The 20658-nt window shown below is 44.2% G+C and overlaps 1 protein-coding gene and 1 pseudogene across 1 annotated transcript; one reads left to right on the top strand and one right to left on the bottom strand.

The window, feature by feature from the left end:
* The first annotated feature begins 4530 nt into the window (after positions 1 to 4530).
* Positions 4531 to 15058, top strand: LOC138846013 (EKC/KEOPS complex subunit GON7 pseudogene; annotated as a pseudogene).
* Positions 15059 to 16226: 1168 nt separating this feature from the next.
* CAVIN3 (caveolae associated protein 3) lies at positions 16227 to 18060 on the bottom strand. Its single transcript, XM_002708757.5, has 2 exons — positions 17354 to 18060; positions 16227 to 16802 (listed from the first exon to the last, which is right to left on the bottom strand). Exons 1-2 carry the CDS (start codon positions 17735 to 17737, stop codon positions 16401 to 16403), a joined length of 786 nt encoding a protein of 261 aa, XP_002708803.2. The 5' UTR covers positions 17738 to 18060; the 3' UTR covers positions 16227 to 16400.
* Between the last annotated feature and the right edge of the window lie 2598 nt (positions 18061 to 20658).

Raw genomic sequence — 20658 nt, 5'->3', positions numbered from 1 at the left:
TTAGCTTTGTCCTGAAACAGCTGGCCGTAGCTGTTATGGATTGAAGATCTCTCTTCCTGTCTCTATGTCACTCTGCCTTTCAAATAATTTTTCAAAAATTGGATTAATACATAGCAATTATATACCTAGAACTCACTGTGAAATTTTTTGATCAAATAAAAATTAATAATTATGTACCAAGCATTACTGTGAAATGAAACAAGCATCCTCATGACTTCTAAATGTATATGGTGAAGTTCTGAAAGATAAATTCAATGCATCCCTTCCCTCAAGGAGCTAACAGTTTAGTGGAGAATGGAATGATTATGCAAACAGAAAATAATAGGTATCATACAGGACCACTACTTAGACTAAGAATGGAAGAATGGAAGGTTACAAGTCTGAGAAAATAAAGAACAGTGTTTTGACTCAAATTAAGTGTGGATATTTAGGAGATAGTTTCAGGACCCCATATGAGAGGCAATGAGATTCTATACTAGAATAGTGGCAATGAAGCTGAAATGAGAAAATGGATTTGAGAAATGTTTAATAGCTAGCTTCTTCCACATTTGTTGACTAGTTGCATAAGGGACATGACTGAGACAGAGGAGACAAAATGAGTATTAGGAATTGGAACAATGGAGACATCATTAACAGAAATAAGGAAGAAAAAAGCAATGGAGAGGACCATGTCCAGCTCACTTTTTAAGTTATGGCTTTAACACAATATGTTGAATATTTAAGAGGTTGGTGTTATCAAATGTACCAAATGGTATACCAAATAAACAAGAAGTTGGTGATGATATATAGTGTGTTGTCATCGTGTCTCATTTTTCCCAGTGAAAGTACTTGTTCTTTGATTCCATCTTCACAATCACACCCCTGGTCTGAAGACATTCTGTGGGCCTAAGTATTTATGCCTTGAAAACCAGTGTTTAGGATTCGTGCCATCAGTGCTGCCTCCATCCTGTCACCTCTTTATTTAGCTTTAGCTCCCTACAAGTAACTCAGATGCCTAAAGCTTTATTTTCTTCCATGTGCTGACGTGATCCGGATGAGCCTGCCCAGCTGGAATGTAGGAGTACTCCATTATTAAAGTGCCATCAAAGGGGGAATGACTGCAGCAACTTAGGGTTTCGCTTCTCAGCACAATCTAAGCACCTGACTCACAGTCCCAAGTCCCTGTTCTCTATAAATCAGATGAGGTATTATTACTATTATTACTATTATTATTATTATTACTACATTGAGTCTCTGTAACTCCTCTGAATTCTCCACATCAGCACAGAATTCCCCCAGTCTTCCTTCTTCTTACATCCATAAATGTCATTTTCATATCTGACAGCTTTTGTTTATTCAAATCCATTTTTAGTGTTACTTAACATTTTTTGAATATTTACTTTTTCTTGTTTATAAAAGTTATATGTACTCACTGTAAACATAACTTAGTTTAGAAACTATGAAAAATAGCATAAAGAGGAAAGGTTGTGACTTGTATCACTGTTGACAACTGGATCTAGTCATCTTCTTCTTATGCACATTTTAATTTTTTTTTCACATTTTAATTTTAAAACATAACTGGAGGGGCCAATGCTATGGCGTGGTAGGCGAAGCCTCCGCCTGCAGTGCAAGGATCCCACATGGGCGCTGGTTCAAGTCCCACCCAGCTGTTCCTCTTCTGATCCAGTTCTCTGCTATGGCTGGGAAAGCAGTGGAAAAATACTTAAGTGCTTGGGCCCCTGCACCCACTTGGGAGACTCAGAAGAAACTCCTGGCTCCTGACTTCAGATTGGCCCAACTCTGGCAGTTGTGGCCACTTGGGGAGTGAACCAGGAAATGGAAGATCTCTCTCTCTGTCTCTCCCTCTCTCTATATGTAACTCTGCCTCTCAAATAAATAAATAAATCATTAAAAAATAAATAAATAAAAAGCTGGAATCATAGTGTGTAAATAATTTAGTTTTTTTATATAATGACCATATTTTGAGAATTTTTGTCATACAATTAAAATTATTTTAACCATTTTTATCACCATTATTGTGGATATTTTCCAAGTGATATTATTGCCTATGCTGATTGTCTAATTCCTTATAATAAAATTTTTAGGTGGTCATGCCTACATATGATTGTAAGAGAAAAAGAAGAGAATGAAAGACAAAATTTATGTGATAAAAAAGATATAATTATTAATTAAAAACTTCTGCCATATATACAGTCTGGTTAAGAAAGAGTCTTATTTTAACAATGAGTGTATGAAACATTTATATGGTTTTCAAAGTCAGAAAAAGAGAGCTATTTTGTTTATAACCTGAGGACTTCTTACTTAGGTTTAGGCAATTTTTCCCTTTTTATTAACAAAATCAATATATAATCAGAAGTGAAACAATTGGAAAGAACAGAAAACTTTAAAATTAAAATAAGTTTATCTTTCCTAGCTCCACCACCAAAAATAATATTTTTCTATGCATATATATTTTTCATTAGATATAGTATATATTTAATGGGATCACACAACTCATATGGTTCTACTTTGCTCTCTAAGTTAATAATATAGAAACATTTTCACATATTTAAAAGTTATAAATTTTTTCTTATTACACTGGCTAAAAACTCCCAGAATAATAATTAATAATAGTATTATAGCAGAAATCCTTGTCTAGACATATGGAAGGTCTTATCTATCAGTATGAGTTACAGGCAGTTCACTTCTTCATTGAAATGACAGAAGGCTGTTTTGTGGTAGAGAAAAGTTTTCTACCCCTCTAGAAATGTCTACCACAGTTTTCACCATGCCCTGTGTTGAGTCTATACCATCATCTGGGGATTAGCAAGTTCCCCATGCCAAAATCTTTTTTCCTGTGTGGTTACCAGTTGGCTTGCGGTTTTTTTAAAGTTTTTCTCTAATCGATACCATTAAGGTTGCTGTGATTTGAATAGCATATGGTTCCTGAACCCATACAGACATTTAATCCCCAAAGTCATAAATTAATGGTGCTGAGAGGGTAGAAACTTATGGTGTTCAGGAGGTGGGTCTAGTCAGAGATCCTTAGATCATGGGGGCATGCTGTCAATAGGTGACTCTTGCAGATCAGTTATAAAAGTCTGAGCCTGACCCAGCCATTTTCTCTGTCTCCCAGTTCAGCATGTGCTCCTCTGTGCACACTCAGGCACTGCCATCCTCCAGCCTCACTAGACAGCTGCACCAATGGGGTCTGTTCAATCTTGGACTGCGAATCTACAAAACTATGAACAAAATAAACCTTTTTGCTTTATGAGGTTATCTTCTCTCAGGCATGTTGTTGTGGTGATGAAAATCTGACTTAAAAAAAAAAAAAAAAAAAAAAAAACAGGTTTTCCTTAGCCTCTACTCTTCGGTCTCACTGAGTATTCTTAAACACTTCAAGAACCTCAGAACCAGGTCTGGCGCTGTGGCGCAGTGGGGTTAACGCCCTGGCCTGAAGTGCTGACATCCCATATGGACACCAGGACCGGCTGTTCCACTTCCTATCCAGCTTTTTGTTGTGGCCTGGGAAAGCAGTACATGGCCCAAATCCTTGGGCCCCTGCACCCACGAGGGTGACCTGGAAGAAGCTCATGGCTCCTGGCTTCAGATCGGCGCAGCCCTGGCCATTGAGACCATCTGGAGAGTGAACCAGCTGATGGAAGACCTCTCTCTCTCTGCCTCTCCTCTCTGTGTAACTCTGACTTTCAAATACATAAATAAATCTTTAAAAAAAAAAAAAAGAACCTCAGATCCACATAATATTCTGCAAATTTTAAAGAAAATCCTTTCAAATTAAAGTAGTAATAATTCTAATTTTATGTAAAATGTCCCTCCATGTGCCAACTTTAAATAGAGAGGACCCTGCCAGCGCCGTGGCTCACTTGGTTAATCCTCCACCTGCAGCACCGGCATCTCATATGGGCACCGGGTTCTAGTCCCGATTGCTCCTCTTCAAGTCCAGCTCTCTGCTGCGGCCCGAGGAAGGCAGTGGAGGATGGCCCAAGTGCTTGGGCCCTGCACCCGCATGGGAGACCAGGAGGAAGCACCTGGCTCCTGGCTTCGGATTGGCGCAGCGCCGGCTGTAGCAGCCACTTGGGGGGTGAACCAACGGAAGGAAGACCTTTCTCTCTGTCTTTCTCTCACTGTCTATAATTCTACCTGTCAAATAAAAAAAATAAATAAATAAAGAGGACGCAAGGCAAGTGTTTGGCACAATCATTAAGATACCACTTGGGACACCTGCATCTCCTCAGAGTGCCTGGGCTCAAGTCCCAGTTCGGCTCCTGATTCCCTGAGAAGAAGTATCATCCACATGGAATCCAGATTAAATTCCTGTCTCCTGACTTGGACTTGACCCAGCCCTAGCTATTGTGGGCATCTGAAGAGCGAACCAGCAGATGGGAAATGTCTATCTGTCTGTCTGTCACTCTTTCTCTCTCTCCCTCTCTCTCTCTCTCTCTCTGTGTCTCTCTGCCTTTCAAGTAAACAAAGTATATTAAAACTTTCTGAGAGAGAAAAAAAAAGAAGAGTATCTGAAATCATGGACTCATGGAGAATCTTCATTTAACAAAGGAAACTGAACAGAAGTCAAGGTTTTGGATGTGAGCGAGGGTAGGCAGTAGAAATAAATTCTCAAATTTATTGACTATCTCAAGGGAATGGAGGGAAAAAATACTAGAAAAATGCTTAAACATTGAGATTGTATGTACTCATGCCTGTGATGCTTATCAATTAGTGTTTTCAATTCTGAATTGTTCTGTCTTTTATCTTCCCATTGAGAAGAAAAGGAATGTCTTCTGAGGGTGGGGGAGGGGAGTGGTGAGCAGAGAAGTAGGAAGGGAGTGGATTTTGTCCTTGAAATTATGTGACAGCATTTCCAAAATATGTCAGCTGGAATAGATGCCTTGTTAGCAAATGCTTAAAAATAATTAATTGGGAGCATGAAACTTTCATTCATAAATATGAGAAACTTCTAAACTTCTTTTGAAAACCATGTTTTGATCAGGAAGAATGTGCAATTTGTATTTGTGGGAAAGTGAGAAATTTTAAATCTTTCAATTTGTGATTAAACGTGTGATCTCTGAAAACATTTTTTTAAAAATAATTAGCTTTGTCTATTCCAGAATGATCTGTGATTCTCAAATATACTAAAGTAAGATAGATTCCATTCAGGGAAAGTTAAATGCTACCAAGAGTCAAATCATGTCTCAAGCCATAATTTTTTTCAGAATGGTTTTTTCTGTAAATTTTCTCTGTCAAGAAAATTATGGGCCGGCGCCGTGGCTCACATGGCTAATCCTCTGCCTGCAACGCTGGCACCCTGGGGTTCTAGTCCCGGTTGGGGCGCCAGGTACTAGTCCCGGTTGCTCCTCTTCCAGTCCAGTTCTCTGCTGTGGCCTGGTAGGGCAGTGGAGGATGACCCAGATAGCCGCAACGTCTGGAGCTGAGCCAGTCCGAAGCCAAGAGCCAGGTGCTTCTTCCTGGTCTCCCATGCGGGTGCAGGGGCCCAAGCACTTGAACCATCTTCCACTGCCCTCCCGGGCCACAGCAGAGAGCTGGACCAGAAGAAGAGCAACCGGGCTAGTACCCAGGGTGCCTGCGCCACAGGCAGAGGATTAGCCAAGTGAGCCATGAAGCCGGCCATAATAAATAAATCTTTAAAAAAGAATCTATTCATCTCCCTCTGGGTGTATGTCTGTGTGAAAATAAACAAGTTCAAGTTGTCACTCAAAGCAAAAGCTAAGTCTATATTTGAAACCCCCCAAAATTGTAAGAGCTGGAGAGTTTTCCAAAAAACTCCATTAGTATGTGCAGCCTATGTGATCAGTTTATTACTATTCTCTATTAATGGTATGAGAACACTCTGAAAAACTGGGAGTTCCACTTTATGTAATTCAGTGTTCCCTTGAAAAAGAAATTATTTTCCTTGAATTTTCAGACAGTTTATGTTATGTTTTGATGATCCTGACATCTTGTTTGGATCTATATGCTACAAAATTAATTTTAATTTTGAGTTTCTTGGAGAAAGAGGAAAAATGGTGCACATTCTTATTTTAGTGTGCCCACATTTGCTCCACTCATGTGTTCTCACTAGTATAGAGTCTATCAGTTCTTCCTAAACCTCAAAGTGAGTATATTTTTACAATATGCTTAAAGTGAAATTGTGTTTTAAAAAAATCAGGTTTCTGATGTTTTAAACAGGAGTATAACAAGCAAATGTTTTTGATCTTAGAAAATATAACATCGACTTAGTAAAGTTTGTGAAGGGATATTATATTAGAGTGAAAACCAGTTTCTCTGAAAAAAGAAAATTAAATTGAAAGGGTTAAAATAAAAAAAAGAAATTTGCACTTAAAATCATCAGAATTAGCTTATGACTTCATAAGATTTTCACTGTCACAAAAACACTCAAGCCTTTGGTGCTATTCTGTCTTCAGCCAGGAATCATGGGAGACAATCTATTGGCTGCTTAGACTTGGCCTCTCATGCTGAATTGCAAACAGAAGAAACCAGGGTATAACTGAGCCACATATGGGAAGAAAGAAACCAAGATATGCCTGGAATATACTACTTTTCAAGAAAACAATAGTACTTTCGTAGATGACTCAAATATTAAGGGAAAAATAGTCTGTTCTTCCTGCTACAACTGAATACCTGAGACTGGACAGTTTATAAAGAACAGAAGTTTCTTCCTCACAGTTCTAGAGCCTGGGAAATCCAAGATGAAGCCACCAGCATCTAGTGGGAGTCTTCTTGCTGTGTTCTCACATGCTGGGAGATGGAAAAGGGCAAACTCACTCCACACAGCCCTTTTCATAATAGCATTAATCTGTGCATGATGGCCCCACCTGCATAACCTGAGCACTATTAGAAAAAGAGTTGCAGATTGGTGCCTCCTCACACAGGGCACCAAATATTAGGAAAAGAGGTGCAGAATAGAGAGGAGGCAGTGTATGAATTTATAGCCAGACTGAATTTATTCAGAGAAAATAAATCCATAGACCAACTGCCTGTGTGCCCATGATGGAACACATGGCAGAAGGCCCCAACCCCCAGAGGCCCGGCCTTTTTATATTTTAGGAGGGCTGGGGATGGGTGTGGGGTAGAGGGCAGCAGGCAGAGGGGAATTTCTAGAACTGGTCTTTCAGATCTTCAGAGCAACTGGTCTTTCAGGTGGCTGGGGGGTGTGGGATATGAAGAAGTAGGGTGTGAGACCCAGTTGACATTCAAGGGCAAGGAATGCATTCCAAAGTTTTTCTCCTTTGGGCAATGAGGGAGAGTGGCTGAGGCTTATGTCCTTGTTCCATCAAACACCAACCATTAGACCTCATCTCCCAACACTGTTGCCCTGGGGACTAAGTTTCAAGCACATAAATTTGGAGAGCATATTCAACCATGGCAGAAATCATCTTGGAAAGAGCTCCCAGGGCCAGCGCGCTGGCGTAGCAGGTAAAGCCACTGCCTGCAGTGCCGGCATCCCACACGGGTGCCAGTTCAAGTCCTAGGCTGCTCCTCTTCTGATCAAACTCCCTACTAATGGCTTGGGAAGGTGGTGGAAGATGGCCTAAGTGCTTGGGCCCCTGCACCCACGTGGGAGACCCAGAAGAAGCTATGAGTTCCTGGCTTTGGCCTGGCCCAGCCCTGGCTGTTGTGGAGTAAACCAGCAGATGGAAGATCTCTCTCCTCCTCTCTTCCCTCTGTCTCTGTAACTACCTTTTAAATAAATAAACAAATAAATACATATTTTTAAGAAAACAAAAATACTCCCATTGACAAGGAAGTAACAGTTTAAGTTTCAGAGGAAAAATACCAGTCAACAATTTGTACAAGTTGAGTTTAATAAGAGCCATGAGTACCTAATTATTCTTAAAATGTGGGGTGGAAAATATATCAAAAGATGTCTTTCAAATAATTTTTACAAAACTGTTCAAATTACTTGAATTGTATATTCAAAGTGTTTGTCAAAATATGTTAAAATTTTCAAATGGTAAGCAAAACCTAAAAGGATGTATTTCTAGTGTTTTTAAAGTAAATGAATATTAAAACCTATTTGTCTAGACAGATGTGGAGATATGTAAAAATGAAGCTAAGATTGGTGGATAGTTTGAAAACACAGATAAAGAAATAAAGAATAAGACAGGTATGTAGATATGTAAAAAATGCAAGAAATGATTATGTCATAAAAATAATCCCTTCTATTAAAAATAATAATGCTGGTGGAGGTGTTTAACCTAGGAGTTAAGAAGCCCATTGGTTGGAGTCTAGGACGCTCTCAGGATTTTGGTTTCCTACCAATTCATACCCTAGGAGCAGCGAGTGATGGCTCAAGTAATTGGATTGCTGCCACACACATTAGATACCTGTTTTGAGTTTCTGGTCCCTGGCTTCAACTCAGCCTAGTTCCAACCACTAACAGCATTTTGGGGGTAAATCAGTGGATAGAAGTCCTCTTTGTCTGCCTCTCAAATTAATTAATTTTAACTATTGAAATAAGAATAGGGGCCGGCACAGTGGGTTGACGCCATGGCCTGAAGCACCGGCATCCCATATGGGAGCCGGTTCTAGTTCCGGCTGTTCCCCTTCCAATCCAGCTCCCTGCTATGGCCTGGGATAGCAGTATAAGATGGTCCAAGTCCTTGGGCCCCTGTACCCACGTGGGAGAACCGGAAGAAGCTCCTGGCTCCTGGCTTCGGATCGGCGCAGCTCCAGCTGCTAAAGCCAATTAGGGAGTGAACAATTGGATGGAAGACCTCTCTCTCTCTCTCTCTTTCTCTCTCTCTCTCTGCTTCTTCTCTCTGTGTAACTCTGACTTTCAAATAAAAATAAATAAATCTTTTTAAAAAATAAAAGAAATAAGAATAATGTTATGATGTTTAATAATGCACATTACTACAGTGTAGTCTAGTCCATGACTTTATGTGAAATAAAAAGAATTGTGCAAATCAAGTTGGTTCAACATTGAACTACTCTGTCTTCATTCTGTATAGAAGTCTAGGTCTACAGAAATCCATAAAGTCTATTTCATTTGTTGCAGCGGTTAAGTCATTGCTTAACATGTCTGGTTCCAGATTGAGTTCTGGCCTCCTGGCTTCAGCCTAGCCCAGCTCTGGCTGCTACAGGAATTTGGAGAGTGAACCAGCAAATGGAAGATTCTCTCCAAATTAAAAAAAAAAATAGGTTCTTGTTCACCCTTGTGTTCCTAGCACCTCACAAGTATAAGCACTTACCTTTCAAATATTCAGTAAGTGCCTACTCTGTGCAACACTGTTAGGTGCTGGAATACAAAGTTAAGTAAGATGCTGTCCTTGCTTTCAATGTTTTTTTGGGGGGTGTCAGTGGGGCTATATCTATTGGAACTCTCAGTTGCAGAGAAAAAAAAACAAATACTTAAAAAACTTAGAACTAGGTCTAGGCAAAACACACTTTTTTTGCTTATCTAGTAAAAATATCTGTGGTAAGAACTGATTTTCTGCATGACTTAATTTAGGTATCAAATGATTGCAACAAAGTAACAAACATTAAGCTCTCACTTTTCTGGCACAGTTCCGAGCAATTTACACAGATTCACTCATTGAACTCACAACAAACCTACAAGGTAGAGAGTATCGTTTGCTCCGTTTTACCAACAAGTAAGGCCTGAGGCTCAACTTCTCTCCATTTCTCAGCTCTGTCTTCCAGGGCACAGCCTTTCTTCCCAGGTACCCATAGTGGCCCCGAATTTATTGGAGTTATTTATGAGAGAAAAAATCACAGAAGTCATTAATAAAGAATCTACAGGACTTGATGATTCATTGGAGATGGGGTTTAGGACAGGGGTGCCAGTGCAGGGTCGTGTTTTTGGTTATAACGCTTTATAAGGTAAATATAGAAGAGAATCTTGACTTTTGAGGAAAGATGGGTCAGTTTTATATATGTCTGATTGAATATGCCAATGGGATACTCAGATAAGTAGTTTTCTAATACCTTGGGTCACTTTCAACAGTCATTTGGGAAATTTGCATAAAAAGGAATAACAAGGGGCAAGCATTGTGGCATAGCAAAGTCGTCACCTGCAACGCCAGCTTCCCAGGTTAGCATGGTTTCATATCCCAGCTGTTCCACTTCTGACCCAATTCCCAACTAATGCACCTGGGAAAGTGACATAAGATGGCCCAAGTGCTTGGGCCCCTGCCTCCCGTGTGGGAGACCTGGATGAAGCTCCTGGCTCCAGCCTGGCTCAGCCCTGGCCACTGCAGCCACTTGAAGGAGTTAATCAGCAGATGGAAGACTTCTGTGTGTGTGTGTGTGTGTGTGTGTGTGTGTGTCTGCCTTTCTTTCTGTAACAATGACTTTCAAATAAATAAATCTTTTTTAAAAAAGGAAATAACATGATAAGAAAATACATGAAAGAGAAAATCCAGTTAAAAGGAAGGTTATTTCTGCTCAGGAGACCTCTGTTAACTGCTGCCACGCCTGCTGGGCTAGAGGCCCCTTTTTTATATTTCTATAGCATCTTAGACGTCTCCCATCGAAGCACTTATCTGACGCTCTATTAAAAGCTTCCAGTTTAACATGATTCCGTAAGGGTAGTATCCTTATCTTTATAATACACCATCTACTTCCATCACCTAGAACAACATATATCAAATGAATGAATGAGTAAATGAACAATCTTATTTAATTCTTGTAATAGTGTTGGGAAAAAGGAATTGTAATTCAGCAGTAACCAAGTTCAGATAGATGTCTCTGACTCTGGAAGTCATGCTTTTTCCATGACCTCAATACTTCACTATTTAAAACAGATACAAGTAAACCAAAATAATTCACAAAAGAACGGCCAACGCATAAAGGAACATATCACAAAGAATAGCTGTACAAATCAGTAATATTTGGTCTAAATAAGAGAATATAGGAGAAATCCCACAAGAGTCAATCCTGTGGGCCCTGCTGGAGTTAAACTCCAAGGACAAATATGCCATAGAAATGAAGGAATCTTGGGGACAGCCCTGTGACATAGTGGGTAAAACTGCCGCCTGCAGTGCCAGCATCCCTTATGGGCACCGGTTTGAGTGCCAGCTGCTCCACTTCTGATCCAGCTCTCTGCTATGGCCTGGGAAAGCAGCAGAAGATGGCCCAAGTGCTTGGGCCCCTGCACCCATGTGGGGGACTGGGAAGAAGCTCCTGGCTCTTGGCTTCAGATTGGCTCAGTTCCAGCCATTGCAGCCATCTGGGGAGTGAACCGTGGATAGAAGACATTCTCTCTCTCTCTCTCTCTCTGCCTCTCCTTTCTGTGTGTAACTCTGACTTTCAAATAAATAAATAAATCTAAAAACAAAGGAGTCTTATTGGATAGACATTGCCGGAGGCACATATAGGGACAGCTTTTAATTTCAGTGTAAAGAAAAGTTTTCTATTACTCTAAGTTATCCCAAAATGGAGTTACCTGAGAGGTGGTGAGTTCCTTGTTACTGGACTTTTTAAGGTACAAATCAGCTGATAGGCAGCAAGATGGTAGAGGTCATTTTATCATTGGAGAGGGGATTGACTATATGGCTTGTGAATTGTCTTCAATGCTGAGCTTACATGACTCCTGCACTCACAACAAGGAAAGGCAAAGGCAAAGGCATCTCCAGTGCTGAACAAGGGAAAATATTCTTACCAGGAATGGATACATTTTTACCTACATAGGAGGACTATCACAACAGAAAATGTCCATACCAGTTTAGGTGATCCTGCCCTTTGTATATTTCCATATATTTTAAGATCTTACATTGGCTTCCAACATAGACCTTGTTGCAGGATGAAAATTGCTGCAACTAGCTAGCTTGATTATTCCAGTCACTTGCCAGTGAACTTAGGGAAATCAGTGAAGCCAGCACCCAGATTAATCAGCATTTTCTGAGTTTGGTTATTGCAGATCAGCCTAATCAGGCTGAAACCTGTAATAAATTTTCCCTTCTGGCCTGAAGAGCTAAGAACCAGCTCTGAATTTCAGTGACCTATCAGTGTACCTTCCACCTGTTAAAGCAGCTGAATTCACATGTGCTGGAGGACAAGCTGGTACTTTGTGTCAGTGTCTCTACTCCCCTTAATTTATAATCATATTAATAATAATAACCACAGCAGTGACAACGGAGAACATAATGTAACAAAATGAGCTATTAAGAATTGAACCAATTGTGTTTTAACTTGATTTAGTATTTGCTGCTATAGACAATCAGGAAGGTAAAAAGAATAACATTCTCTTTTTCCTCGTTAGTTTGCCAAGTCCTTGGGTTTCTAGGGGCTAGGAGCCAGGACGTTTTATGTGGGAAATGTGCAGCTGGGCTCTTAACTTTGTTTGTAGGTTGAAAGAGGTAGATTCCCAGGGAATTAGAAAAACAAATTCTTGAGGATATGGAACTGAGCCTGCTCTCGCCAGCCCCTCTGGGATACAGAATCTTGAAGGGAAAATGAGGGAAAATGGCAGTCTGAGCACTGAGGCTTGCGAGCCTGCAGGAGGAGCCCTGAATTTCCTCCAGATGAAACGCAGTGACGTCAGCACTGCCCTCCAGGGAAGATCTCCTGTGCCTCACAACCTCTCTACCTTCACTCCCCTTTACTCTCCACCCTCCATCCCCACACACTGCTGGACAGGCTGACTTCCCCCAGTTAGATGCGGCATCAACTAGGAACAGGCCCGACAGTGACATCGTGTGGTCATCTGGAGCAATAGCAGCAGAGACATGCGAAGCCTGGGAAACAGGAGATGGTGAGCTTTACAATCTGGTAGAAGTTTGCAATCTAGGAAAGGGGAGGGTAACTAAAATAACTAATAATAGACTTTCCACCAATAGTGACAGGTGTGGGAGTAAACTCTCCTAGTTGAATCCATGAAAATAAAATATGTGACACTATTTGAACTGGAGTATCAAGGTGTACCCCATGCATGTAACTCTAGTTCCACCGTTAATCCCAGTGTTTTCACCTCACTCACACCGCAGCCATTGTTTGTACTGTTAACCTGCTTTCTCCAGAGCTCATAATGAGAAGGCCTTTCTCATTCCTACGTGTATTTGGCTTGTATGTGAACTTGTTACCCACCTCCTCCTACTAGAATTTAGCTCTGTAAAAGCAGGAATCTTGCCTTTCTTATGTTGCCACCATATCCTCAGCTTTTTAAATAGTGCCTGTCTTACACAAAGAGCTTGGTAAATATTTTTTGAGTGAATGAATATACTTGAAATTTATGGAGCAGAAGCTATGTCCCAGGCACTGTATTGGGCACTCTACTTATGTCACTTAACCTTGAACATTCCTTTGGGGGCTAGCATTATTTCCTTTTATAGATGATGTAACTGAGAATCCAAACTATGAACTACTGAGTTTGACTACCCCTGACCATTCCTGTTGTTCATTTCATTATTTACTTCTTCCACTATTTCCTTAAATATCCCCCACTTTTCCTCCTTTGGATTGGCCAAGTCTTTGCTTTCAAAATAACTTGCATAGAACTATTGTAGCATTTACATCATTAATTCTAATTATTAATGTTTTTATCTCCTTCTGAAAACTCTCAACTCTTTGAATACAAGGATTACTTCATCTTGCTGTTTGCAAGACCTAAATAGTCTAGAACATAGGAAGTATTCAAAAATGCTTTTATGTGGCAGTGGGTGAATGAAGGGGAAAGGGACTATTCTCCCCATCATGGTCACTCCCTCCTGATTCTCATTTCCCTTCTTCTATGATACTCTGCTGTCCTGCTGCAGGTAACTCTCCCCAGAGCCTATGAGGGTCTGTTGTGTGCCAGTGACAGTCTTTGGTGTGGGACATACAGAAATGAGTAAAACAGTCCTTCTGCAGAGGAGCTAGAGTTGACTGGAATAAGGTGGGGAGAGTAACCACAGATAAGCACAACCAGTGCAGGTGCACTTACAGGTGTGCAAATGAGCTCCAAACCAAGAAAGAGAAGTGCCTGGCCCTGTAACAGGTGTGCCTTGCTGAGTTCTACAGAGTGGTAGAATGACAACAGAGTATTAGTTCAATGTGATGCCACAGTAGCATGAGGAGAAGTGGTAAAAGATAAGGTTACAGGCAGCTGGTAAAGCAGCTGCCTGCAGTGCTGGCATCCCACATGGGCACCAGTTCAAGTCCTGGCTGCTCCACTTCCTATCCAGCTCTCTGTTATGGCCTGGGAAAGTAGTAGAAGATGGCCCAAGTCCTTGGGCCCCTGCACCCATGTGGGAGACCCGGAAAAAGCTCCTGGCTTCAGATTAGCTCAGCTCCAGCTGTTGCGGCCAACTGGGGAGTGAACCAGTGGATGAAAGACCCCCCCCCTTTCTCTCTCTCTCTCTCTCTCTCTCTGCCTCTCCTTTTATCTCTGTGTAATTCTGACTTTCAAGTAAATAAGTAAATTTTTAAAAAAAGATTTATAAAAAAGATAACATAGGCAGAGACTAACTCACAAAGGGTCTTGAAGATAACATTCAGACTCCAGCCTCATTCTGAAGGTGATGGGGAGACACTGAAGGGTCTGAATCAGGAAAGTGATGTGCTCAGATTGGCAATTAAAATACTAGTCAGATGAAAGAGGGGGCCAGAAATGGGGCAGTAGCTACAGCAATTAAGAAAACTGGGCAGATCACAAACATCAAATCAATGGGGGGTGGGAGAGTACGTGGGGCCTGACGGGCAGCCGCAGAGGCTGCGGGCGCCTTGTGAGTTGCCGGGTGACGCCGACCCCCTCGAGGGCCTGCTGGCGGGCGCGGCCCAGATGAGGGAGCTGGTGTCCGAGCTCTTGGGCCCGCTGGTGCAGCGGGAGACGCGGGACCGGGTGGCGGCGGCCGGAGACGAGGCCTCGGATGGTGGTGATGAAGATGATGCAGAAGATGACAGTGACATTGATAACAGGACTAGTTCAGGTGGACCATCTGCAAAACGGCCAAAGCCATCATCATCGTAACAGTAGCTTTTAGGAGATTTTAAAAACTGCTGCTCTGTCCTCATTGTCCCTGACCTTTAAGGAAGACTTGTGCTCTATTTGGAAAGGCATTTGTTTTTCTTTCCCAGGACATTTTTGCCAAAAAGAATACTGTTTCTACTGCAAAAAAATAAATAAGTGTTTAGAAATGAAGTTTGTTTTCTCAAGTAAGAAATAAAATTCAGGCCATGTAAATAAGATAGAATACTAAATTCAGGCCATGGAACAATAATAGGTTACTTAATAATGTGTAAAACCCTCTAAGAGTTGGCAACTGAATTTTTGCTTTCTGTTTTTGAAACAGCTGTTAAATTGTGATGTCTACATCTTTTAGCTTCTGTTGTACAAAGTGTACAGGTCATGCGTCATGGGCAGTAACATTTCAAGGAACTGGCATGGCAAGTGATGACTATTGGACATTACATGACATGCTGTCAGTTTCTTATAAGTAGAAGGAAAATAAAGTAACAAAAAATACTGAAGTGAAAGAAGAGTCCTTGAGAGGGACCCGTGGAAATTTTGAATTCACACCTACACCGGTTGTAAAGACATCTGAGATGACCCTATTCCGTGGACATGGACTGCTGTTCTGATGTGTCTTGTATCTTGAGAGCCAGATGGCATGTGTTGTTGTGCTCTGCTGTGTTATATGTACAAGGACAAATATAATGCCTTAAGTAAACAATCTGTGTTGACAATAAAAAAAAAAAATCAATGGGGTAACTGTTTCCTTGGGGGACAGGAGTGAGGGAGGCTGAGCCAACAAAGACTCCAAGGTTTCTGAGTGAATGATGGAGCCGTTCACCGGTAGAGAAAACACAAAATGGGGAGAAAGTTTGAACCAGGCCTGGTAGGGTGTGCCACATAGTAAGTATTCAATAAATAGCTGTTGGCTTGAAATGGAACTTAACTAAAAGGAAGAACGATCACTACTTCTAGAATACTTTTCCACTGCAGCTCAAGACAGTGATCTGGCTGGTATGCAGCAGCTGGGAGAAGCCTGAGTGAATATCAGCTGGAAAGGACCCAGAGTGAATCCCGGAAAACTCAGCTTCCAGGAGGTGGCAGAGGAAGAAGAGACTAAGAGGAAAACCATGAGTGGACGGTTACTGAGCAATTTCAACAAAGCACCGCCCTGGATGCTAAGAAAGAAAGTGTGCGTCTGGAAGAGGAAAGTGAGCAGCAAGTGGCCACTGGGGAGAAATATCAATTAACACTGAAGCCACATTCCCCGTTCCAACATGGTCTTAATCCACCTACTGCCTTCCCAACCCCACCCTCACCCCTGCACACAGAGCCTGGATTTCGAGGAAATTACTTTTATTGAGCTTAGCGCAAGCAGGAGTGAGGAGCCTGGGAGGGCCAGTGCAGGCTGTGGGTACAGGATTCGCTCCTTATTTGGGCGTGAGTGCAGCACTCTCAAAAGAATTTACTTTGCGACAAGGCACAGACACAGAGAGGGCAGGCAGCACCAGCCCTAGGCGGCACTCTGTATTTCCAGCTGAGCCGCTTCGGCAGCCCCAGGTCTCCCGGGATCTTCCTCGGTGTCCTTGGGAGGGTCTGGCTCCAGAGCGGCCTCGAGCGCAGGCTGGGCTTCGGGCTGGCTTTCAGCACGGCGGCCTGGCCCGAGGCGGGGCGGCTTGACGGGCGTGGCCGACGGCGCTGCAGGGCCTTTCCGGCCAGAAAGGGCCCTTCTCAGACTCTGGACCTTCTCCAACCCCGTGCGCCGCAGCCGCCGAGCCCGGGACTCCACCGGCTCCTCATCCGAGCTCTCGCCAACTTCGGCCTCTGGCTGCTCTGGGCTCGGCTCGGACTGGTCGGCCAGGGCCAGGGGCTCTGGCGCCTTCTGGAAGGCACTGGCTGGGATCTCGGCCTCCTCCTGCGTGTGACAGACAAAGCATTGACCCGGCAGCCACTTAACCCCGATCACCCTGACACTCGCTCAGATGCTCAAGGATAATCCGCCCCGCCCTTTATTTTGGCAGCTGGAGGGAGAAAGAAAAGGCAGACAGGGAAGGGAGGGAGGTAGGGGGAGGAGCTGCAAATGAACTGCCTTGGTTTGTCAAGCAGTTGGGAGCCACATAGAGGCTTGACATCAGGCTAGCGGCCTCGTGGGCACGAACTGGAGCGGGCCGAGAATTGCACCGGACGCACTGCTACCCCCATTATCTCCACTGGGGGATGGGCTGGACTTGGACCACATTCCTGAGCTTTAAGCTGGGCGACCTGGCAAGGCCAGGCGTGGGAGAGAGAAGCGGGACTTCGTTGTGGGAAGTCGGCGCGACTCTGGAATTTTGTTCCACAGCTTCGCTCGGCGGGCGGGGTCCAGAATGTGGGTGGGGTAGGCAAATTGGGGAAGGGGTGGTCCCCAGATGGTGGCCCGGAGGCGGGAAGAGGCCCCGGATTGGGGGAACGCCTGAGGTCACTGACCTTGAAGAGCAGGACGTGGAGCTTCCCGCGCGCCACCAACAGCCCGTGGTTGGCCTCCAGCCGCTGCATCTGGGCGGCACGGCGCACCGCGCGCTCCTGGGCGGCGTCGGCGTGCGAGCCCACGCGCTCCGCCTTGGCCAGAAGCTGCGCCAGCGTGTTGCTGGTGGTGTCGTGGCTGCGACTCAACGCGCCCAGGCCGCTCTGGATGCGGCGCACCGAGCCCGCCAGGCCGCCCTGCCGCTGAGCCAGGCCTCCTTGCCGCTCGCGCAGCGCCTCCAGCATGGTGGCCAGCTTCTCCAGCAGGGTCACCACCGTCACGGCGTGCACGGGACCCTTCACCGGCGCCCCAGGCACAGGCCCGGGTTCCAGCGCGCTCTCCCCCATGATCCCAGACCGCCCTGCCTGCTCTCCCCGCGGCCGCTGGCTGCGCTCTGGGCTGGGGCCGCCTTTCCCCGGCTCCTCCCCAGCCCCTGCCGTGACTCAGGCAGGCGGAGTTGGCCTTTGCAGGCGGCGGGAGAGCGAGGGGCGGGATGTAGGAGCAGGGTCCTTTGGAGGCGCTCCCCCTGCTGCTGCTCCGCCCCAGGACCCGCGGGGAAGCAAGTTGGCCCAGAATCGGCCCCCCGCGAACCCTCTCGCTGAGTCTGCGTTCCCCTCCCCCGTCCCAATTCCCTAGTGTGCCTTTTTCTGGAACGTACCCTTCCCACGGCAAAGGACGACGAGTCACGGAAATTTTTATTTATTGCATCGAGTGGGCAGAGAAACTATGTTAGTGCGGCAAAAGGATAACCAGAACGGCGCCCGCCCTCGGCTTCCCACGTAGCTGAAAGTCGTGTTTGCGCGGCCCCCAGGCTGGGCGCGGTGGGCAGGGAGGCCCTGGAATGTTCCGCCGCAAAGCGAGAACTCTCCTGGCTGAGGCCCGAGTCCTGACTGACTGTGCACAGGGAGCGGGCGGGGCATCCCCTGGTATTTTCTAACAGTCACTGCCAGGGTTTAGCCGGCGGCTTTGTTTCTTGCGTCTCTGTTTTTTCCTGCTGGGTAGAATTATCCTGTTTTCTTTCTCTAATTCTCTTTCTTTGAGCGTCAAGGGTAAAGCTCAGCAGCGCCTGCCTCACGCACCTCTAACTTGGAGGACAAACGAGAAAGCTTTACAACCTTTGGAAGGTTGTAAAGGGTTAGATTGGGTGCTGGTATGTCTGTTTTGACGGGAGTTGACTGTGGCTCCTGCCTGATGCTCTGCCCAACCCGCTCGGGACACGAGCTTACAATTTTGTGCCTACTGAGAATGAGGGTTTGAAAATGCCGCTGCAGCAGGGGGGAGTGAGCCTGAAGGACCAAGTTAACGACGCGGATCGCGAATTGACGTCGTTAGTTTGGAAAACCCTGTGCGTTATCTAGCAATGCTCAGCAAGCTGATCGCAGTCTCCTGGCTCTGACGCTGATCCTGAGACCTCTCGCCCTGTTTGTCTCCTCACCCAGCCTGTGGGGGGCACTTGACAAGACTCTGGAAGAACTCGGTGTCAGAGGCCCAAAAGGCCCTAAAGCCTGACTTCCATAGAATTACAGCAAAGAATGGGCAACAAACCCCTGATATCTGTCAATGCTAAAATAGTACAAGGTCATATAGCCTGTTCCCTGTAACTAGAGAAAATGAATGCTCTTGGGAACCTGGTGGGAATCACCGTCTCTTCCAGTGTAGCTATACTTGTTCAGAGAGACCAGTCAGCGATGGGCCAGTTAAAAGATTTTCAGACTAAGGGAACCAAAGCACCAACTCAGACTGTTCTCAATAACAGGAAACCCAATTCAAACAAGTGGAAAATATTCTAGTAGAGTGATGATTAAGTGGGCTACAGTTCTCTCGGTCATGTGTGCACCACCCACCGCAGCACCAACACCACCACCTGATTTCAGTTTTATTCTCCCGCTGGTAGTAAGATAGCTGTGGCAGTTCCAGGCCACACATATCTTAATAAGGTACAGAATAAAGAGGAGACCACCTGAAAACTTCAGGACACTGATGTTCCAAAAGCCTCCAGAACCTCCTCTTGCCTGGATTACGTGGCCACTCCAGATACCACTTCCATGGCTAAGAAAGTATCATGCATTGAAAGGCTTAGACCCGAGTTCCTTATCCAATCAGAAGAGAGCTAAGGAGTACCTTTTAATAAATTAGACTTACTCCTGGAGCAGGGTATGTTCAGCTTCCCTGAGGGCATATGGGTGATTTGATAAGAAACTGTATTTATCTTAAAAATCTGGTACTGCTAGGAATGGTTAGAAGGTCAAAAATATCTACCACAGGAAATCTTTCAGTGCATTTGAAAGAACTACTTGAGTAATTTTCAAAGACCTGCTAAATATCTATGATTGTGTAGAATAAGGAGGACCTTAAAGCTTAGCAATAGAGCCAATGTTGATTCTACTAGCTTTATCCCCCAAAACTTCAAGTGTAAAATCCATAGGAGCTGACTGATATTGGAAAATGGAAGCCCATGAGATGAGTAGAAATAACATGGGCCCCCTAGAAGGACGCCTGAGTCAACAAAGCCCAGATAGAAATTGTGGTAAGGTGACCTTGGTCATTCCCAGGAAGAGTCATGTAGCAGCTTCTGATGAAGGTGAAAAAAGAAAACAAGGATGTAGAGGGATACCCTCTGTTAAAAGATAAACTTGGGAGGGTGGTGCTGTGGCATAGTAGTATAAACCTCCACCTGTGGTGCTGGAATCTCATAGGAGTGCCAGTTCAAGTCCCCACTGCTCCACTTCTGATCCAGCTCTCTGTTAATGACCTGGGAAAACAGTGGAAGATGGCACAAGTGCGTGGGCCCCTGCACCCATATGGGAAACCTGGTTCATGGCTCTTGGCTTTGAATCAGCCCAGCTCCGGCCATTTGGGGAATGAACCAGCAGATGGAAGACCTCTCTCTCTGCCTCTCCCTCTCTCTGTAACTCTTTAAAAAATAGAAGATAAACTTAGACATTCAGTGTTTAAAGAGTTTATTTGAGCAAAAAAATGATTCATGAATTGGGCAGCACTCAAGACCACAAGAGGTTCACAGAGCTCCTCAACAGCAGCTTTCGTCAGCTGAATGTGGAAGAACTGTGCACCAAAATAAACCTCTTCCTCTAGAAAGTTGGCCACTTCAGGTATTTCATTATAGTAAGAGAGAAACTGACTAGCATGGAGATCATTTGGGGGTCCCTACAGTATCAACATACTTGTAATGTCGATGATGATTAATCAGTGGGTATACAGATGCCCCTTGACTTATGATGGGATTACATCCCAAAAAACCCATTCTAAG

The sequence above is a fragment of the Oryctolagus cuniculus genome, chromosome 1 (genome assembly GCF_964237555.1).
Source record: "Oryctolagus cuniculus chromosome 1, mOryCun1.1, whole genome shotgun sequence".
In the NCBI taxonomy this organism is placed as follows: Eukaryota; Metazoa; Chordata; class Mammalia; order Lagomorpha; family Leporidae; genus Oryctolagus; species Oryctolagus cuniculus.
The sequence above is the reverse complement of the archived record's forward strand: the minus strand, read 5'-3'. Positions and strand labels throughout refer to the sequence as shown.